Raw genomic sequence first — 21,880 nt, 5'->3', positions numbered from 1 at the left:
TGAAGTTGCATTCACCCCAAATGCCACAACTGCAACTGCTTGCATTCCTTACTTCTGTTTTTGCCTGTGAAGGAAACCCCTGCACCATTACCACCATTAATGGTCCACAGTTCACATCCACTGCCTTTACTTATTTTCTGACTGAACGTTGCATTAATCACATGACGACAAGTGTGTACCATCCTCAGGTGAACGGAGGTGTGGAACACCTTAACAGGGTACTGAAAGACTATTCAGACAGCACAAGCTACTCAGCGACCCTGAAAAACTGTAGTTGCGGAACTACATTACAGCTATTGGGCTACCTCCCATGCTACAACTGGTGGGTCCCTACAACTGTTGTGGCAATTAAAGCATTTTGTGTCACTTTATACAAAAAAACAAAACAAAACCCAGATCTTTGCTCAAATTACTGCAGCTGTATATGTGTCGAGTTTGCCTTTGTGCTTATCCTTTTCTTCCCATCAAATTTGACAATTTGAACACACACTTGAATTAAGATTGTGTGTGTGCTCAGTTTTCCAGCAGTATGTCCAATTCTTCTAAAGGCAGTCACACTCGCAGTTCTTTCCCTGTCAACAGGTCTACAAACTCCTGCAGGTGATCAGGGAACAGCTGCACTGCGTCCATATACAAACCCTGATCTCACATACACACACACACACACACACACACACACACACACACACACACATCCACATTCCAATGTAAGGAACAAACACCCACTGATGTATAAAATAAAGACCAGGGCAGTCTCAGAGCTGCGAGTCCCTGAGCCCTCACTCTCGTGCGAGAGCTCAGAGCTGCCCTTGCTAAGCAACAAGTAAAACTGTGTGTTTCTCCTCTCTGATTCTCAGCTGAAGAAGTGTTTTAGAATATATCTCTTAACATTAAACCAATATTTGAAAACAGGAAAGTATCTGATATATGAAGCTAAAATTTACAGCAATCATTATAAACGTTAAACTTTTCTATTGTGAACAGTTGAGCAGAAGGTTTGGTTTTGTCACAGAATGATCACTATATCAAATTATACTGTAATACATTAAAATACAAGTACTGATGACCAGAGTACACATATGCTACACTTTTTTAATTTGTGGTTGACATCAAGAAAAGACAACAAAAGTCAACTTGTTTTTAATTTGTTTTGTTTTTTTTATTTAATTTTAGTGCCAATTAACTAAAAAGTCTCCCGAAGGTGTTTTGAACTGTAAGGCCTGTAGGACCGCCTGTAGGACCTCCACCTTACAGTTCAAAACACCATCTTTAGAAAATTCCAGCAATCAAATGATCCCCTATGAGCAAGCACTTGGCGACAGTGGGGAGGAAAAACTGCTCTAAAAAGCAGAAACCTCCAGCAGAACCAGACTCATGTAGGGGCAGCCATCTGCTGCGGCTGGCTGGGTACGATGGAAAACACAAAGGAGACACAGTGAAGATATAATGGTTTTTTAGGAAAACTGTAAAGACTTTTAGGAATTTTGATTTGAAGCAAGGCAGTGGAAAAGTCAAGGTCTTTAGTCATCGCTGCCCTTAAAACAGCATCTGAAGGGATACATAATAGCTCTTCCCACTGCTGCAAAGAACCTGGCAATTCTGGACTTTTGTGGAGGACTTGTGAGGACACCCAAATTGATTTTCAAATGCTTCAAAATAGCCTCATCAAATGAACTATCACTTGCAAAAGCAGCATTCATGACCTGTTCTGTGGAGCCAAACTCCTTGACGAGTCCTTTAAACATTTTTTTGGTCAATTGACTCACATTCTTGTCCAGATTTGTTATAGACTCCTCAATGCTGATTTCAGGTTGTACCAAGTTGTTGAGATGTTCAATGATGTCTCCTAAAGTTTTGTTAGGTAATGAAAGCGGCTTTTTTAGGCTCTTTTTGTACTGAGCCACGAGTCTAGCTATAAGACACATGGCAAGGTTCTCGGATGCTGCCTGAGATGACACTGACACTTCTGAGATCTTTTTCTCCAACTTTTCTGAGGGTTTCTCTTTAGACATTTCAGACAGTTTTTCCTCTAACTTTTCTGAGGTTTGCTCCTCAGACAAGAATTTCTCCTCAGACTTTTCCGAGGGTATGTCCTCTGAGAATCTGTCCTCTGACTTTCCAGACATTTCCTCCTCCATCCTCTCGAGAACTGGTGTTGAACTTGAACAAGAGGATGTTGAGCGTTTCTCTGGTGACTTGACCTGCTTTTCCAGAGACGCTGGTCTAGAAGGACAGGGTTTTTTAGATTCTCTGACACTTTTCTGAGAATAGTCTGATTCTGTGTCTCTTGCCCGTTTCTGTCCCTTTGCAATGACCTTTTGGATCTCTTCAACAGCATCAGACACTTTTTCGCTCTGAACAATTTCATCTATTGTTTCACCATCAACCAAAAGCAGAATCTTTTGCAAAAACTTTCCAACTGCGTCTTCTATGATTACATAGAGGACTTCAGGAGAAAAGAAAACTCTCGATTCAGCTACTTGCTGTGGTGTCTTGGAGATGACGGAGTCTGATAGACTTCTACCCATAACAGTTGTGGGAATTTGGTATATACGACTTATCATTAAATGGTCGTACAGTTTCTCTGTCAATTCTCTCGAGAAATTCTTCACTTTCTCGCTTATTTTAATGTTTTCAAGCCTTTCTTGGATAATGTCATGTTCTTTCTCTTTTGTGAACTCGCTGTATATGTCACTAATTTCAGATTTGATGACATTAAAGCTAGTTGGAGTAGCAGATTTTATCATGTTTCCCAGAGTAGATGAGCTTCTAGAAGGGGCACGGACAGACATGCTAGAATTTGAACGAGGAGTTTCGCATGCTGAACCTGGGAGGCTGACACTCATACTGTCGTGGGAACCCATTCTCTCAGTTTCAGGGGAGTGGGTTACCTTTGACAGACTAATAAAATAGTCTTTGCTCTTCTTCACTGTTGTTTTCAGCTCCCCTTTCATCTTTTCAAAATGTTTTCCTGCAATCTTGGAAAAATGCAGTTTGCGTGATTTTTGCGGTGCGGAACGAGCACGTGAGGTAAAAAAGTCTCTCACTTTATCAAAGATGATTCCCCCGTTGAATCCAGATTTGGGTGAGGTACATTTCTCACTGTGACACGAATAATCAGTGTCAGTGCACTGGAGATTGTCAAGTATAATATTGACAATGTCAGCTGCAATTTTTTCTACTGGAGTCTCAGGTGGAATACTTTCTGCCTGCCTTTCAGCTTCTGCACATTCGCCACTTTCTGAACTTTCTTTCTTTTCTGAAAGTTGCTCTATTTTAGCGGGTGGCTCAATTTCCATATCGCTGTCATCATCCGATAATTCATCATCTGTAAAATCTGAATCTTGACACCATTTGGTCAGAATCTCACTAACCTCCTGGGTGGCTGATTTGACTGAGATGCTGGACTCAATGCTATCTTTGCTGGACTCAGACTTACTTGAATCACTTTCCTTTTCCATGCACGGGCATTTCAGTTTACTTGCATATCTTTTCAAGCATGAGAGAGCATGAGAAACCATGACTCGCAGTTTTCTAATATTCCGAATTGCCCCACTGACGTAAACAGCGGGGTCTGATGGTAAATTAAAGTGCTCTCTGACCAGGGCGACTATATATTTGACCTTATTTGAAATCTCCTCCTCAACCATCTTTGTCAGCTTTTTAGCACTGCCACATATCTGCTTTGGGATATTGAGCAGGTTTGCAATAGTGATTGAGATGGAGTCACCAAATGATGGATTTGTTTCTATTTCTGCAGATGCATCGCTCTGAATGACGGGAAGAGCACGTCTCAAAATGTTGGCTGAGGTGATCTGTATGATTTCAGAAATCATATCAGCCAAAACTGCTTGAATATCAGAATCCCAAGCTCCATTTTCTATTAAAGTCCACTGTACATCATCGAGTTTGTTGAAGGCGTTATCGATAATCGGTAACAGCTCATCTGGTGATACGACCAGTGAGGTTTGAGTATTATAATCCTGTGTTGCAGACATTGTTATTTCACACGGATTCTCTCTGTTAAAATCTTCCTGAAATGCTAAACTTTCTGAATTGAAAGAGCGTGGTAAGTTTGACATGTAACTACTGTCGAGGGGGTATCTGGTAGTGATAACTTTTTGACTGAGCTTGGCTCCTATTTAAGGACTTTCCCGGATCAAAGGAAAACCACATTAAAGGACTTCTTTGACGTAACACATCAAAACCTTCTATGAGGTAAGTCGTTCGAATGCACGAGAATTCGCGCATGCGCAAACGCCCGCGTTAAGCTCGTAACTCGGGTGCGCATGGCAGAAGAAAACTGTTTTTTTCTCAAACCTTTATTTAAACATCAGTACAATACAAAATTGAATTAAACAGTACCACAATAATGGTGTTGTACTTACAAAAGAATTGTATGCATAGATAAACAAATACAAGAACAGTATTCAGAAACAACAATATAAATATGCTAGGGGGAAAGTAACTGATCAAGCCAAAGAATAAAGTGATTGAAATATCTTAATTTTTTCCACAAACACCAATAGTTTTTATAGCTTTTGGGTTAGTGGAGTTCTTAATTGAGTTAAGATACTGTACAAGTTCAAAGGAGAATACATAAAAAGAGGGATGTCTTCCTAAATATTTGGACTTGTGAATCAATGAGAAACTGGTCCAGTGAGCTCTCACGTGTTCGGCTGCGGTCATGTCGGCCGCACTTTGAATTTTGTTGCTCTTTTTCTCTCCATAACACGGTTACTCGGAAACACAGCAGAGTTCGTCTTTTTTTTATCCTGCAAAATTGTCCCCATTTACTCCGCAGTCCAGTATGTTTTAACAAAGAAAAGAAAATATAATCCTTACTTGATTTATTATGATTAAAAAAAATATTAAAAACTCTTTAAGAGGTGGCAACATGGTAATATGCCGAGTGGCAGCGTTTTCCTTTCTCACTTCCACAGAGTTTTTCTTAATAAGTTGGAATGTAACAACTTCCGGTATAAACACTGTCAATTTTACTCGTTTTTTTAAGGCATGTCACATAGATCAATCTTGTATTTATTGACAATATCAAGTAAAAGGGAATACAGTTTTCGTGGTTTGTTGTGGCAATTAAAGCATTTTGTGTCACTTTATACAAAACCCCCTCCAAAAAACCAAAACCCAGCTCTTTGCTCAAATTACTGCAGCTGTATATGTGTCGAGTTTGCCTTTGTGCTTATCCTTTTCTTCCCATCAAATTTGACAATTTGAACACACACTTGAATTAAGAGTGTGCTCAGTTTTCCAGCAGTATGTCCAATTCTTCTAAAGGCAGTCGCACTCGCAGTTCTTTCCCTGTCAACAGGTCTACAAATATGGGGCGCCGTTTGTAAAGTGAAACATGCTGAAATTAAAGGCAACATTTTTCCACATTTAGCTCAAAACCTTACCTAAAACATGTTTTTTCGAGTAATTTTTTACAACATTTAGTAAAATATTTGTAACTTTTCATCAAATGTTAAATATTAAATCTAAATGTTAAATATTAAATCTAAATATTATATTTAAATCTAAATGTTAAATATTAAATCTAAATGTTAAATATTAAATCTAAATATTATATTTAAATCTAAATGTTAAATGTTAAATCTAAATGTTAAAAGTTAAATCTAAATGTTAAATGTTAAATCTAAATATTATATTTAAATCTAAATGTTAAATCTAAATATTATATTTAAATCTAAATGTTAAATGTAAATGTTACAGAAAACTAAATATTTAGGCTAACATGCAAATTTATTGTACGCATCAACTGAAATACCAAAATAAAAGCTTCCCGAAAACCTCCGGTGCAAAATTGTGTCTGCTCTCCCCCTCACTTCTTCCCGCCATGTGCTGCTTCACTTCTTGCCTACGAGCATGTCCAGCGATTTTGCTGGACATGTGCTGCAGCGATTGTGAAGTGGAGACTGCAGCTGCTAAGAGTGCACTACTGCTGAACCTTTGGATAGCCGTCAAAACGGATCTTCCGATGTTTTTTTAGCTAAATCGCCGGACGTGCTTTCTCATGGTCGGCTCCGGGTTATGGCTGAATTCCAGTGGAATGACGGTCCCGCCATAATAGACGTTCCAGCCCTAAACCTAACCTTATCCCTAACCTTGACTAGCAGTTAAATGACGTAAAATAGTGTTTTCCAAAGTTTTTTAGAAAATGAACGAACATGTGTAGATTGAGTCCAAACGGTTCTCATGTGCTCTCCTTTTTCCGATGCCGTCATTTAGGAACGTGTTGGGTACCCGAAAGCATAAAATGTTGACAATTATTAAATTAAAATTAAAATTATTACGCTTAGGGAGTGAGAACGTGTCTGACCACTGTCTTGTTTCTTTATGTTGTTGTGGGTTCTTAAGAATGACACCATTACTTGAAGAGAAGGTATTTTATCGAACTGTGGTTCACATGTAAACAAAGCTTCGCCATCACAGTCTACTCCGAGGTAACTTCCCCTGGCTTTCTAGCTCCCCCTACAGTCTAGGAGTATTAACAACATAAAACATGATACTAGGCAAATAAGGATTTGCTGTTATCATTACTACCACTACCGGCACACTTTTGCACCAGTGGTTTTCGGAAAGCTTTTATTTTGGTATTTCCGCTGATCCGTGCGATAAATTTGCATGTTAGCCTAAACATTTAGATTTAACATTTAGATTTAGATTTAAATATAATATTTAGATTTAACATTTAACATTTAGATTTAAATATAATATTTAGATTTAACATTTAACATTTAGATTGAATATTTAACATTTATATTTAACATTTAAAATTCTGTTTTAAATATGAAAAGTTACAAATATTTTACTAAATGTTGTAAAAAAAGGACTTGTTTTGAGCTAAATGTGGAAAAATGTTGCCGTTAATTTCAGCATGTTTCACTTTACAAACGGCGCCCCATACCCGTTTTTTACAGGATGGTAGGCAACTCTACTAACTAACCATATGAATAAAATAAAGTTCACCAGTAACATCATAGCACCCACCCAACTGTATAGAAACTCCGTCATGCTAGCTAGTACACAGTACGAGTTATTGTAACTGACTGTAAAAAGTTAGTACAACGAAAATAAACTACACCAAAACTTGGTTTATATCTGACCCAGATAGACTGCAGGTCATAACTTCTTACCTGAAGTTCAGTTCACCTGACAGTTGGACCAGCGGCTGCCTTGGGTCTGTCCGCCTCCCCTTTCCCCCATCCACCTGCTGGCCTCCACCACTTGCTAATTTTACTGAATCTGCGAAAGCTCCACCATAGCTACTACCAAACAATTGAGTTATTTTTACACGTCTGCCAGCACCTGTCCAATCCCCACCTTTCACTGTTTACACGGTTACAAAAAAAAGACAACAACAACAACAAAACATCGGCCCATTTAAAACAAAAAATTACCATCGGGCCACCGGCCAAATGCCCGGTATGCCCGATGGCCAGTCCAGCTATGCTGATGGGGACTGTGAGGGTTTGCAGTTAAATTCCTGCTCTTACAGGATCAGTGAGTGTCTGTTTAAAGATTATTAACATACTTTTACATCACTATGGAACACCAGCATTTCTGCAGAGGACAGAACCCCCTGCCTTAATCTACCATGATGCTCTGTGCTATGTTGTCATGGCAATATGAAGTCAAATAAATACAAATGTAGAAAAATGCACATTTAAAGGAGGACAAGAAGACAGGCAACTGGAAGAGCTTTTGAAGCAGGAAAACTTTTCTGGATTTCTCTTAATTTAACTGGAAATTTTGCTAATACAAGTCAAGGAGGAAACAAGGAGGCAGGTTGGATTATATTTGAGGACAGGACGCATGAAGGAGAAGCACGAGGAGAGAGAAAACAGCAGAGCGATGGTGAAGAGCTAATCGTGGATCAAGTCGAAGAAGCAAGCATCAAAACTGTGAGTAAACATAACACACAAAGAGTTAAAAATTACTGTGCTGATTAAGGAAACATTAAATTTGGTTAGTTTGGGGTCTCGAGCTTCAGGTTTGTGGCTTCAGTTACTCTCAAAATTGAGGAAAGACTAAAAATGTTTCTTTTGAAAGGTTGTTGGAAGATTCTTACTGTAAGAAATATATGGATGTGCATCTGCTTTTATTTAAAAAAACAGTTGAATTTTATTTAGTCACATTGGAAAGGGAAAACTGGAGGATCAGGACAATAATGTGGCCAAATTTACTGTTTCCTTAATCAGATCAATAATTTTGATCTGAACTAGAAATGTTGAAATGGGTTATTTTCTTTCTTCTCTACTGATCACTATGTTACATGGTTAGTTACTTGTCAGTCTACATGGTTAATGGTATTTTTAAAAAAATGCAGTTTATTCGGAATTTTGTAGAAAAAGGCTCTGCACCTGTGAAAAACAAATCCAAACCCCCAAAATCACTGTAGATCAGAGTAGCTAAGCTCTGGTTAACTGCAATTATATTACAGGAGATTAAAAATATTAGAATGATTGAAAGAAACAAAGATTGCTTTAAGGTCTGAAAATTTGACTTTCCTATTGAAAGAGACGAAAACTAATCCATGTGTGACACTGAGAAAAAACTGAAAGCTAAAAAGATCTGGACGTCCAAATGTTGTTATACAAATGTGCAAACTTGATTTAATGACATTAGAAAGAAAAAACTGGAATGTTTAAAAAGGTAATATATAAAAATGATTTTTATATTACTTGAAAAAATGATGTTGTTAGTGCAGCTGTATTTGGAAAAACTGCTGGGTCACTAGTAAGATGAGATTTAATGTGATAAACTGAGGGAAGGTAATATAATCTGCACACTCGCTATTATTGTTGTAATCCACACACCAGCAAATATTTTATCAAACATTAATCATAATTGGTGATCAATGCAAGTTTTAAGCAATTATATTTATTTGCATTCAAAACCAATTTACAAAATATAAAAAAGAATCTTGTTTTTTTTTTTAGATAAAAAGACGTTTCTAACTGACTTCAGTTAGCTGAGCTGTAGAGGAGATTGATGAGCACGCAATAAAGTGAACTTGTTAGGGAGAGATTGCAATCAACTCAAATTTTGATGACAGACACAGATAAAAATGAGCGTTTTTTTAGACACTAATGTGTGGACGAATCACATGATTATAAACCAGGTGAAAACTGACTTCAAACTTTTGAGCTGTAGTGTAGATTGATTACAATGATAGCATATAATTATCTATTACAGAAGAATGTATAGAAGTATGAGGACAGAGAGACACTGTTAAAAAGTTATGAGCTGTCTTGATGCAGAGAAAGTGGAGTTTGTCATCCTGGAGCTGCTGCCAAGATTGAATGATGCTCTGCCTCTGTGGTCAAGTTCAGACATAGGCTTTAAGCAACCATGAGCCACTGATAAGCGTGATAGATTAATAAGCATGTATAAAGTGGGCTTGTTAAACAGCTCTGATAGGAGAAAGTCAATGAGCACGCAATAAAGTGGACTTGTTAGGGACAGTTTACCATCAGCCTTGATAAAGTTTAACTTCATTTGTGTTGAAAGACAGACTTTAAAGAAGATTCTTATTTGAAACTGGTGATAAAATCCAGGTCAGATACAGTTACATACAAGCATACAGTACACACTACTGCTCAAAGGTCAGAGGTCAGTTAGAAAAGTCCCTGATTTTAATAGAAAATTGGCTTTAATGTAACATCACATGCAGTTTATCAGTAATGTTTCACAGCTTTAATCAAATCCTTCATCATCCATAAGTTGTGATGGAAAAATGTCTGCAAGCGTGCAGGAGCCCATTTTTAGAGACAATCACTCCTGTGTCATAATGTTCATTGAAGTTTATCAGGTCAGACGACCAACAGATGATAAGAAATATAATCTTACTAATTATTAGAGTTGAAAAGTACTTTGCTAAGCAAAATTCAATGAGGTTAGGCTGGAGATTGAGACGTTAACATAACAGGTTCAGTTGGTGATGCCTGAAAGAAAATAATTTTCTTCTACAAATCTATTGGAGAATTCTGATTGTAAGAAATGAAAAATATTCAAAGAGTGAAACTGTTAAAAAACGTGAAGGTTTTGTGCAGCTGGGTGTTGCAGCCCCTTTAGAGGAAAATGGAAACTTGGTTTCATGAGGTTAAAAACAAACACTGGGATGATCCAGACACATTTATTGTTTCTTTAATCACCACAATAGTTTCAGTTTGTGCAAAAATCTTTAAAAAGCTGTTTTGAGTGATAAGTTAGGCTTTAATGTGTTAAGCTTGCATTAGATAAGACAATGAACCATTGAACACTAGTGATGGGTCGTTCGCGAACGAAATGGCTCTTAGAGCCGGGTCTTTGAAGTGAACCACGCGAGCCGGCTCTTTATTGGGAGCCGTGAGGGTTTTTTTTTCCTTTCTCTCACCCTCTCTCTCGCCCTTTTTTCCGCTAAACTCCGCGCGCGGCCTGTACTTTGCGCTGGGCAGAGGGAGGAGGGGCATTAGTTACACTCGCAGTAGGCAGGAACAGAGCCAGAGAGAAAGAGAGCGAGGGGCAACAACTTCACATTAGAAAGGTATAGTAATCATCCACTAGTTTCAGTTGCAGATGATAAAGGATTCAAAAATCATGCAGGCCCATATGACAGAGAATGTGCATCTTCTTTTTGTTTTAATATTTTAATTTATATTTAATTGTGTTGTGGTTTGCAGTGTTTTGTGTTGTTTCACGTTAAATTTGTTTAAAAGGAAAAAGCTGAAAATTTAAATAGTTAAAAGTTTAAAATGTAAATAGTTGTTTTTTGTATTATATGATTTATTTATTACATTTTATGTGGAGTGAATAAATAAAGTATATTTACGGTGGCCCTTAGAGACAAAGCACGTACAAACTCCAAAACACGTACAAACTCCAAAACACGTACAAACTCCAAAACACGTACAAAAGACAACAGAAGTGCTCCAGGATGCTAGGGCGCAGTGTTGAGCTTTTGTTACCTAGTGGCTACACAAGCCAGGAAGTATCAACAACCGGATTTGGTGTGTGGTAGTAACAGGTAAATGAACTTTTTTTTTTTTAATTATTTGAATAAATATGAGTGCTTGTCTATAAATACACAAACGATACACACATGCTTTCAATTGTGTAATTTAAGTGATCTGGGTAGCTCTGTTTTGGAAGTTCAGTAAACGCTAGAAATGTGTTTTGGAGTTTGTACGTGCTTTGTCTCTAGGGGCTATATATAAACATATATAAATAAAACCACTTTCTTTTACATTAGTAATTCCTTTTCTGCATAATTTTATATTATTGTTAATGATTAAATAATTAAAGCAACAAAACAACCTGAAGAACCGGTTCAGAGCCGAAAGAGCCGGATCTCTAAAAAGAGCCGGAAATCCCATCACTACTGAGCACAGGAGGGACTATTGCTGAAAATGGGTCTCTGAACACCTCTGTAGATATTCTATTAAAAATCATTCATGATTTGTGATCAGTGTTAATATTAAACATTTATATGATTATTTTGATAAATTGCTGTGATTCAATCTGAAACCTAATTTGAGTCTATTCTGAAAACAAGACATTTCTAATTCACCTCAGACTTTTGAGCTGTAGTCTACATTGTAATGATAGTGTATGGTTATTGATTAGAGCAGATGATATGAGACTATCAGGAGACACTGTTAAAAAGTTATGAGCTGTCTTGATGCAGAGAAAGTGGAGTTTGTCATCCTGGAGCTGCTGCCAAGATTGAATGATGCTCTGCCTCTGTGGTCAAGTTCAGACATAGGCTTTAAGCAACCATGAGCCACTGATAAGCGTGATAGATTAATAAACATGTATAAAGTGGGCTTGTTAAACAGCTCTGATAGGAGAAAGTCAATGAGCACGCAATAAAGTGGACTTGTTAGGGACAGTTTACCATCAGCCTTGATAAAGTTTAACTTATTTTGTATTGAAAGACAAACTTTAAAGAAGATTCTTATTTGAAACTGGTGATAAAATCCAGGTCAGATACAGTTACATACAAGCATACAGTACACACTACTGCTCAAAGGTCAGAGGTCAGTTAGAAAAGTCCCTGATTTTAATAGAAAATTGGCTTTAATGTAACATCACATGAAGTTTATCAGTAATGTTTCACAGCTTTAATCAAATCCTTCATCATCCATAAGTTGTGATGGAAAAATGTCTGCAAGCGTGCAGGAGCCCATTTTTAGAGACAATCACTCCTGTGTCATAATGTTCATTGAAGTTTATCAGGTCAGACGACCAACAGATGATAAGAAATATAATCTTACTAATTATTAGAGTTGAAAAGTACTTTGCTAAGCAAAATTCAATGAGGTTAGGCTGGAGATTGAGACGTTAACATAACAGGTTCAGTTGGTGATGCCTGAAAGAAAATAATTTTCTTCTACAAATCTATTGGAGAATTCTGATTGTAAGAAATGAAAAATATTCAAAGAGTAAAACTGTTAAAAAAAGTGAAGGTTTTGTGCAGCTGGGTGTTGCAGCCCCTTTAGAGGAAAATGGAAACTTGGTTTCATGAGGTTAAAAACAAACACTGGGATGATCCAGACACATTTATTGTTTCTTTAATCACCACAATAGTTTCAGTTTGTGCAAAAATCTTTAAAAAGCTGTTTTGAGTGATAAGTTAGGCTTTGATGTGTTAAGCTTGCATTAGATAAGACAATGAACCACTGAACACTAGTGATGGGTCGTTCGCGAACGAAATGGCTCTTAGAGCCGGGTCTTTGAAGTGAACCACGCGAGCCGGCTCTTTATTGGGAGCCGTGAGGGGTTTTTTTTCCTTTCTCTCACCCTCTCTCTCGCCCTTTTTTCCGCTAAACTCCGCGCGCGGCCTGTACTTTGCGCTGGGCAGAGGGAGGAGGGGCATTAGTTACACTCGCAGTAGGCAGGAACAGAGCCAGAGAGAAAGAGAGCGAGGGGCAACAACTTCACATTAGAAAGGTATAGTAATCATCCACTAGTTTCAGTTGCAGATGATAAAGGATTCAAAAATCATGCAGGCCCATATGACAGAGAATGTGCATCTTCTTTTTGTTTTAATATTTTAATTTATATTTAATTGTGTTGTGGTTTGCAGTGTTTTGTGTTGTTTCACGTTAAATTTGTTTAAAAGGAAAAAGCTGAAAATTTAAATAGTTAAAAGTTTAAAATGTAAATAGTTGTTTTTTGTATTATATGATTTATTTATTACATTTTATGTGGAGTGAATAAATAAAGTATATTTACGGTGGCCCTTGGAGACAAAGCATGTACAAACTCCAAAACACGTACAATCTCAGAATCACGTACAAAAGACAACAGAAGTGCTCCAGGATGCAGGGCGCAGTGTTGAGTTTTTGTTACCTAGTGGCTACACAAGCCAGGAAGTATCAACAACCGGATTTGGTGTGTGGTAGTAACAGGTAAATGAACTTTTTTTTTTTTTTTTTAATTATTTGAATAAATATGAGTGCTTGTCTATAAATACACAAACGATACACACATGCTTTCAATTGTGTAATTTAAGTGATCTGGGTAGCTCTGTTTTGGAAGTTCAGTAAACGCTAGAAATGTGTTTTGGAGTTTGTACGTGCTTTGTCTCTAGGGGCTATATATAAACATATATAAATAAAACCACTTTCTTTTACATTAGTAATTCCTTTTCTGCATAATTTTATATTAGTGTTAATGATTAAATAATTAAAGCAACAAAACAAGCTGAAGAACCGGTTCAGAGCCGAAAGAGCCGGATCTCTAAAAAGAGCCGGAAATCCCATCACTACTGAACACAGGAGGGATTATTGCTGAAAATGGGTCTCTGAACACCTCTGTAGATATTCTATTAAAAATCATTCATGATTTGTGATCAGTGTTAATATTAAGCATTTATATGATTATTTTGATAAATTGCTGTGATTCAATCTGAAACCTAATTTGAGTCTATTCTGAAAACAAGACATTTCTAATTCACCTCAGACTTTTGAGCTGTAGTCTACATTGTAATGATAGTGTATGGTTATTGATTAGAGCAGATGATATGAGACTATCAGGAGACACTGTTAAAAAGTTATGAGCTGTCTTGATGCAGAGAAAGTGGAGTTTGTCATCCTGGAGCTGCTGCCAAGATTGAATGATGCTCTGCCTCTGTGGTCAAGTTCAGACATAGGCTTTAAGCAACCATGAGCCACTGATAAGCGTGATAGATTAATAAGCATGTATAAAGTGGGCTTGTTAAACAGCTCTGATAGGAGAAAGTCAATGAGCACGCAATAAAGTGGACTTGTTAGGGACAGTTTACCATCAGCCTTGATAAAGTTTAACTTATTTTGTATTGAAAGACAGACTTTAAAGAAGATTCTTATTTGAAACTGGTGATAAAATCCAGGTCAGATACAGTTACATACAAGCATACAGTACACACTACTGCTCAAAGGTCAGAGGTCAGTTAGAAAAGTCCCTGATTTTAATAGAAAATTGGCTTTAATGTAACATCACATGAAGTTTATCAGTAATGTTTCACAGCTTTAATCAAATCCTTCATCATCCATAAGTTGGAAAAATGTCTGCAAGCGTGCAGGAGCCCATTTTTAGAGACAATCACTCCTGTGTCATAATGTTCATTGAAGTTTATCAGGTCAGACGACCAACAGATGATAAGAAATATAATCTTACCAATTATTAGAGTTGAAAAGTACTTTGCTAAGCAAAATTCAATGAGGTTAGGCTGGAGATTGAGACGTTAACATAACAGGTTCAGTTGGTGATGCCTGAAAGAAAATAATTTTCTTCTACAAATCTATTGGAGAATTCTGATTGTAAGAAATGAAAAATATTCAAAGAGTGAAACTGTTAAAAAAAGTGAAGGTTTTGTGCAGCTGGGTGTTGCAGCCCCTTTAGAGGAAAATGGAAACTTGGTTTCATGAGGTTAAAAACAAACACTGGGATGATCCAGACACATTTATTGTTTCTTTAATCACCACAATAGTTTCAGTTTGTGCAAAAATCTTTAAAAAGCTGTTTTGAGTGATAAGTTAGGCTTTAATGTGTTAAGCTTGCATTAGATAAGACAATGTACCACTGAACACAGGAGGGATTATTGCTGAAAATGGGTCTCTGAACACCTCTGTAGATATTCTATTAAAAATCATTCATGATTTGTGATCAGTGTTAATATTAAACATTTATATGATTATTTTGATAAATTGCTGTGATTCAATCTGAAACCAAATTTGAGTCTATTCTGAAAACAAGACATTTCTAATTCACCTCAGACTTTTGAGCTGTAGTCTACATTGTAATGATAGTGTATGGTTATTGATTAGAGCAGATGATATGAGACTATCAGGAGAGACTGTTAAAAAGTTATGAGCTGTCTTGATGCAGAGAAAGTGGAGTTTGTCATCCTGGAGCTGCTGCCAAGATTGAATGATGCTCTGCCTCTGTGGTCAAGTTCAGACATAGGCTTTAAGCAACCATGAGCCACTGATAAGCGTGATAGATTAATAAGCATGTATAAAGTGGGCTTGTTAAACAGCTCTGATAGGAGAAAGTCAATGAGCACGCAATAAAGTGGACTTGTTAGGGACAGTTTACCATCAGCCTCGATAAAGTTTAACTTCATTTGTATTGAAAGACAGTCTTTAAATAAGATTCTTATTTGAAACTGGTGATAAAATCCAGGTCAGATACAGTTACATACAAGCATACAGTACACACTACTGCTCAAAGGTCAGAGGTCAGTTAGAAAAGTCCCTGATTTTAATAGAAAATTGGCTTTAATGTAACATCACATGAAGTTTATCAGTAATGTTTCACAGCTTTAATCAAATCCTTCATCATCCATAAGTTGTGATGGAAAAATGTCTGCAAGCGTGCAGGAGCCCATTTTTAGAGACAATCACTCCTGTGTCATAATGTTCATTGAAGTTTATCAGGTCAGACGACCAACAGATGATAAGAAATATAATCTTACTAATTATTAGAGCTGAAAAGTACTTTGCTAAGCAAAATTCAATGAGGTTAGGCTGGAGATTGAGACGTTAACATAACAGGTTCAGTTGGTGATGCCTGAAAGAAAATAATTTTCTTCTACAAATCTATTGGAGAATTCTGATTGTAAGAAATGAAAAATATTCAAAGAGTAAAACTGTTAAAAAAAGTGAAGGTTTTGTGCAGCTGGGTGTTGCAGCCCCTTTAGAGGAAAATGGAAACTTGGTTTCATGAGGTTAAAAACAAACACTGGGATGATCCAGACACATTTATTGTTTCTTTAATCACCACAATAGTTTCAGTTTGTGCAAAAATCTTTAATAAGCTGTTTTGAGTGATAAGTTAGGCTTTGATGTGTTAAGCTTGCATTAGATAAGACAATGAACCACTGAACACTAGTGATGGGTCGTTCGCGAACGAAATGGCTCTTAGAGCCGGCTCTTTATTGGGAGCCGTGAGGGTTTTTTTTTTTTCCATACTCTCACCCTCTCTCTCGCCCGTTTTTCCACTAAACTCCGCGCGCGGCCTGTACTTTGCGCTGGGCAGAGGGAGGAGGGGCATTAGTTACACTCGCAGTAGCACAGGAACAGAGCCAGAGAGAAAGAGAGCCAGGGACAACAACTTCACATTAGAAAGGTATAGTAATCATCCACTATTTTCAGTTGCAGATGATAAAGGATTCAGAAATCATGCAGGCCCATATGACAGAGAATGTGCATCTTCTTTTTGTTTTAATATTTTAATTTATATTTAATTGTGTTGTGGTTTGCAGTGTTTTGTGTTGTTTCACGTTAAATTTGTTTAAAAGGAAAAAGCTGAAAATTTAAATAGTTAAAAGTTTAAAATGTAAATAGTTGTTTTTTGTATTATATGATTTATTTATTACATTTTATGTGGAGTGAATAAATAAAGTATATTTACGGTGGCCCTTGGAGACAAAGCATGTACAAACTCCAAAACACGTACAATCTCAGAATCACGTACAAAAGACAACAGAAGTGCTCCAGGATGCAGGGCGCAGTGTTGAGTTTTTGTTACCTAGTGGCTACACAAGCCAGGAAGTATCAACAACCGGATTTGGTGTGTGGTAGTAACAGGTAAATGAACTTTTTTTTTTTTTTTTTAATTATTTGAATAAATATGAGTGCTTGTCTATAAATACACAAACGATACACACATGCTTTCAATTGTGTAATTTAAGTGATCTGGGTAGCTCTGTTTTGGAAGTTCAGTAAACGCTAGAAATGTGTTTTGGAGTTTGTACGTGCTTTGTCTCTAGGGGCTATATATAAACATATATAAATAAAACCACTTTCTTTTACATTAGTAATTCCTTTTCTGCATAATTTTATATTAGTGTTAATGATTAAATAATTAAAGCAACAAAACAAGCTGAAGAACCGGTTCAGAGCCGAAAGAGCCGGATCTCTAAAAAGAGCCGGAAATCCCATCACTACTGAACACAGGAGGGATTATTGCTGAAAATGGGTCTCTGAACACCTCTGTAGATATTCTATTAAAAATCATTCATGATTTGTGATCAGTGTTAATATTAAGCATTTATATGATTATTTTGATAAATTGCTGTGATTCAATCTGAAACCTAATTTGAGTCTATTCTGAAAACAAGACATTTCTATTTCACCTCAGACTTTTGAGCTGTAGTCTACATTGTAATGATAGTGTATGGTTATTGATTAGAGCAGATGATATGAGACTATCAGGAGAGACTGTTAAAAAGTTATGAGCTGTCTCGATGCAGAGAAAGTGGAGTTTGTCATCCTGGAGCTGCTGCCAAGATTGAATGATGCTCTGCCTCTGTGGTCAAGTTCAGACATAGGCTTTAAGCAACCATGAGCCACTGATAAGCGTGATAGATTAATAAGCATGTATAAAGTGGGCTTGTTAAACAGCTCTGATAGGAGAAAGTCAATGAGCACGCAATAAAGTGGACTTGTTAGGGACAGTTTACCATCAGCCTCGATAAAGTTGAACTTATTTTGTATTGAAAGACAGACTTTAAAGAAGATTCTTATTTGAAACTGGTGATAAAATCCAGGTCAGATACAGTTACATACAAGCATACAGTACACACTACTGCTCAAAGGTCAGAGGTCAGTTAGAAAAGTCCCTGATTTTAATAGAAAATTGGCTTTAATGTAACATCACATGAAGTTTATCAGTAATGTTTCACAGCTTTAATCAAATCCTTCATCATCCATAAGTTGGAAAAATGTCTGCAAGCGTGCAGGAGCCCATTTTTAGAGACAATCACTCCTGTGTCATAATGTTCATTGAAGTTTATCAGGTCAGACGACCAACAGATGATAAGAAATATAATCTTACCAATTATTAGAGTTGAAAAGTACTTTGCTAAGCAAAATTCAATGAGGTTAGGCTGGAGATTGAGACGTTAACATAACAGGTTCAGTTGGTGATGCATGAAAGAAAATAATTTTCTTCTACAAATCTATTGGAGAATTCTGATTGTAAGAAATGAAAAATATTCAAAGAGTGAAACTGTTAAAAAAAGTGAAGGTTTTGTGCAGCTGGGTGTTGCAGCCCCTTTAGAGGAAAATGGAAACTTGGTTTCATGAGGTTAAAAACAAACACTGGGATGATCCAGACACATTTATTGTTTCTTTAATCACCACAATAGTTTCAGTTTGTGCAAAAATCTTTAAAAAGCTGTTTTGAGTGATAAGTTAGGCTTTAATGTGTTAAGCTTGCATTAGATAAGACAATGTACCACTGAACACAGGAGGGATTATTGCTGAAAATGGGTCTCTGAACACCTCTGTAGATATTCTATTAAAAATCATTCATGATTTGTGATCAGTGTTAATATTAAACATTTATATGATTATTTTGATAAATTGCTGTGATTCAATCTGAAACCAAATTTGAGTCTATTCTGAAAACAAGACATTTCTAATTCACCTCAGACTTTTGAGCTGTAGTCTACATTGTAATGATAGTTTATGGTTATTGATTAGAGCAGATGATATGAGACTATCAGGAGACACTGTTAAAAAGTTATGAGCTGTCTTGATGCAGAGAAAGTGGAGTTTGTCATCCTGGAGCTGCTGCCAAGATTGAATGATGCTCTGCCTCTGTGGTCAAGTTCAGACATAGGCTTTAAGCAACCATGAGCCACTGATAAGCGTGATAGATTAATAAGCATGTATAAAGTGGGCTTGTTAAACAGCTCTGATAGGAGAAAGTCAATGAGCACGCAATAAAGTGGACTTGTTAGGGACAGTTTACCATCAGCCTTGATAAAGTTTAACTTCATTTGTATTGAAAGACAAACTTTAAATAAGATTCTTATTTGAAACTGGTGATAAAATCCAGGTCAGATACAGTTACATACAAGCATACAGTACACACTACTGCTCAAAGGTCAGAGGTCAGTTAGAAAAGTCCCTGATTTTAATAGAAAATTGGCTTTAATGTAACATCACATGAAGGTTATCAGTAATGTTTCACAGCTTTTAATCAAATCCTTCATCATCCATAAGTTGTGATGGAAAAATGTCTACAAGCGTGCAGGAGCCCATTTTTAGAGACAATCACTCCTGTGTCATAATGTTCATTGAAGTTTATCAGGTCAGACGACCAACAGATAATAAGAAATATCCATCCATCCATCCATCTTCATCCGCTTTATCCGAGGCCGGGTTGCGGGGGCAGCAGCCTAAGCAAAGAGGCCCAGACCTCCCTCTCCCCAGCCACCTCCTCCAGCTTATCCGGGGGAACACCAAGGCGTTCCCAGGCCAGCCGAGAGATATAATCTCTCCAGCGTGTCCTGGGTGTGCCCCGGAGCCTCCTCCCGGTGGGACATGCCTGGAACACCTCACCCAGGAGGCGCCCAGGAGGCATCCTTGTCAGATGCCCAAACCACCTCAGCTGGCTCCTTTCAATGTGGAGCAGCAGCGGCTCTACTCTGAGCCCCTCCCGGATGGCCGAACCTCTCACCCTATCTCTAAGGGAGAGGCCAGCCACCCTTCGGAGGAAGCTCATTTCCGCCGCTTGTATCCGCGATCTCGTTCTTTCGGTCACTACCCACAGCTCGTGGCCATAGGGACGTAGATCGACCGGTAAATTGAGAGCTTCGCTTTTACACTCAGCTCCCTCTTCACCACGACGGACCGGTGCAGCGTCCGCATTACTGCAGCTGCAGCCCCAATCCATCTGTCGATCTCCGGCTCCCTTCTCCCATCACTCGCGAACAAGACCCCGAGATACTTGAACTCCTCCACTTGGGGCAGGAACTCATCCCCGACCCGGAGTGGGCACTCCACCCTTTTCCGGCTGAGAACCATGGCCTCAGATTTGGAGGTGCTGATTCTCATTCCCGCTACTTCACACTCGGCTGCGAACCGCTCCAGTGCGAGCTGGAGGCCCTCACCCGATGAAGCCAACAGAACCACATCATCCGCAAAGATCAGAGATGAGATTCTGAGGCCACCAAAGCGAAAGCCCTCCGCCACTTGGCTGCACCTAGAAATCCTGTCCATAAAAATTATGAACAGAACCGGTGACAAAGGGCAGCCCTGGCGGAGCCCATCACCCACCGGGAACGAGTCCGACTTATTGCCGGCAATGCGAACCAAGCTCTTGCAACGGTTGTATAGGGATCGAATGGCCCGTAGCAATGGGCCAGACACCCCATACTCCCGCAACACCTCCCACAGGACACCCCGAGGGACACGGTCGAATGCCTTCTCCAAGTCCACAAAACACATGTAGACTGGTTGGGCAAACTCCAATGCACCCTCAAGTATCCTCGAGAGGATGAAGAGCTGGTCCAGTGTTCCGCGACCAGGACGAAAACCGCATTGTTCCTCCTGTATCCGAGGTTCGACTAGCGGACGAACTCTCCTTTCCAGCACCCTGGCATAGACTTTCCCGGGGAGGCTGAGGAGTGTGATCCCCCTGTAGTTGGAACACACCCTCCGGTCCCCCTTCTTAAAGATGGGGACCACCACCCCAGTCTGCCAGTCCACAGGTACTGCCCCTGATCTCCACGCAACATTGCAGAGGCGTGTCAACCAGGACAGCCCTACAATGTCCAGAGCCTTCAGGAACTCGGGGCGGACCTCATCAACACCAGGGGCTCTGCCACCAAGGAGTTGTTTAACTGCCTCAGTGACCTCGCCCCCGGAAATTGGCGGGTCATTCCCCTCATCCCCAGACTCTGCTTCCTCCTCGGAAGACGCGTCAGTGGGATTAAGGAGGTCCTCGAAGTATTCCTTCCACCGCCTGACAATTTTCTCAGTCGACGTCAGCAGCGCTCCGCCAGCACTATACACAGTGCAGGTAGAGCACCGCTTTCCCCTCCTGAGATGCCTGACGGTTTGACAAAACCTCTTCGAGGCAGTCCGAAAGTCTTTTTCCATGGCCTCTCCGAACTCCTCCCACACCCGAGTTTTTGCTTCAGCCACTGCCCGAGCCGCATTCCGCTTGGCCTGTCGATTCCTGTCGGCTGCCTCCAGAGTCCCACAGGCTAACCAAGCCCGATAGGACTCCTTCTTCAGCCTGGTGGCTCCCTTCACCTCTGGTGTCCACCATTTGGTTCGGGGATTACCACCACGGCAGGCACCAACCACCTTGCGGCCGCAGCTCAATGCAGCAGCTTTGGCAATGGAGACGCTGAACATGGTCCATTCGGACTCAATGTCCCCCGCCTCCCTCGGAATGCTGTTGAAGCTCTGCCGGAGGTGTGCGTTGAAGATCTCGCGGACTGGGGCCTCTGCTAGTCGTTCCCAGCACACCCTCACTACGCGTTTAGGTGCACCAGGTCTGTCCAGTGTCCTCCCCCGCCACCTGATCCAACTCACCACCAGGTGGTGATCAGTTGACAGCTCAGCCCCTCTCTTTACCCGAGTGTCCAGGACAT

At 39.0% G+C, this 21,880-nt stretch overlaps 1 protein-coding gene across 1 annotated transcript; it reads right to left on the bottom strand.

The window, feature by feature from the left end:
* Positions 1 to 1,249: 1,249 nt before the first annotated feature.
* Positions 1,250 to 4,126, bottom strand: LOC148097808 (uncharacterized). Its single transcript, XM_087831765.1, has one exon. The coding sequence runs from the start codon at positions 4,080 to 4,082 to the stop codon at positions 1,521 to 1,523; it is 2,562 nt and encodes an 853-aa protein (XP_087687891.1). The 5' UTR covers positions 4,083 to 4,126; the 3' UTR covers positions 1,250 to 1,520.
* Between the last annotated feature and the right edge of the window lie 17,754 nt (positions 4,127 to 21,880).

The sequence above is a fragment of the Neolamprologus brichardi genome, chromosome 18, assembly GCF_056152115.1.
Source record: "Neolamprologus brichardi isolate AB-2024 chromosome 18, ASM5615211v1, whole genome shotgun sequence".
Classification (NCBI taxonomy): Eukaryota; Metazoa; Chordata; class Actinopteri; order Cichliformes; family Cichlidae; genus Neolamprologus; species Neolamprologus brichardi.
The sequence above is the reverse complement of the archived record's forward strand: the minus strand, read 5'-3'. Positions and strand labels throughout refer to the sequence as shown.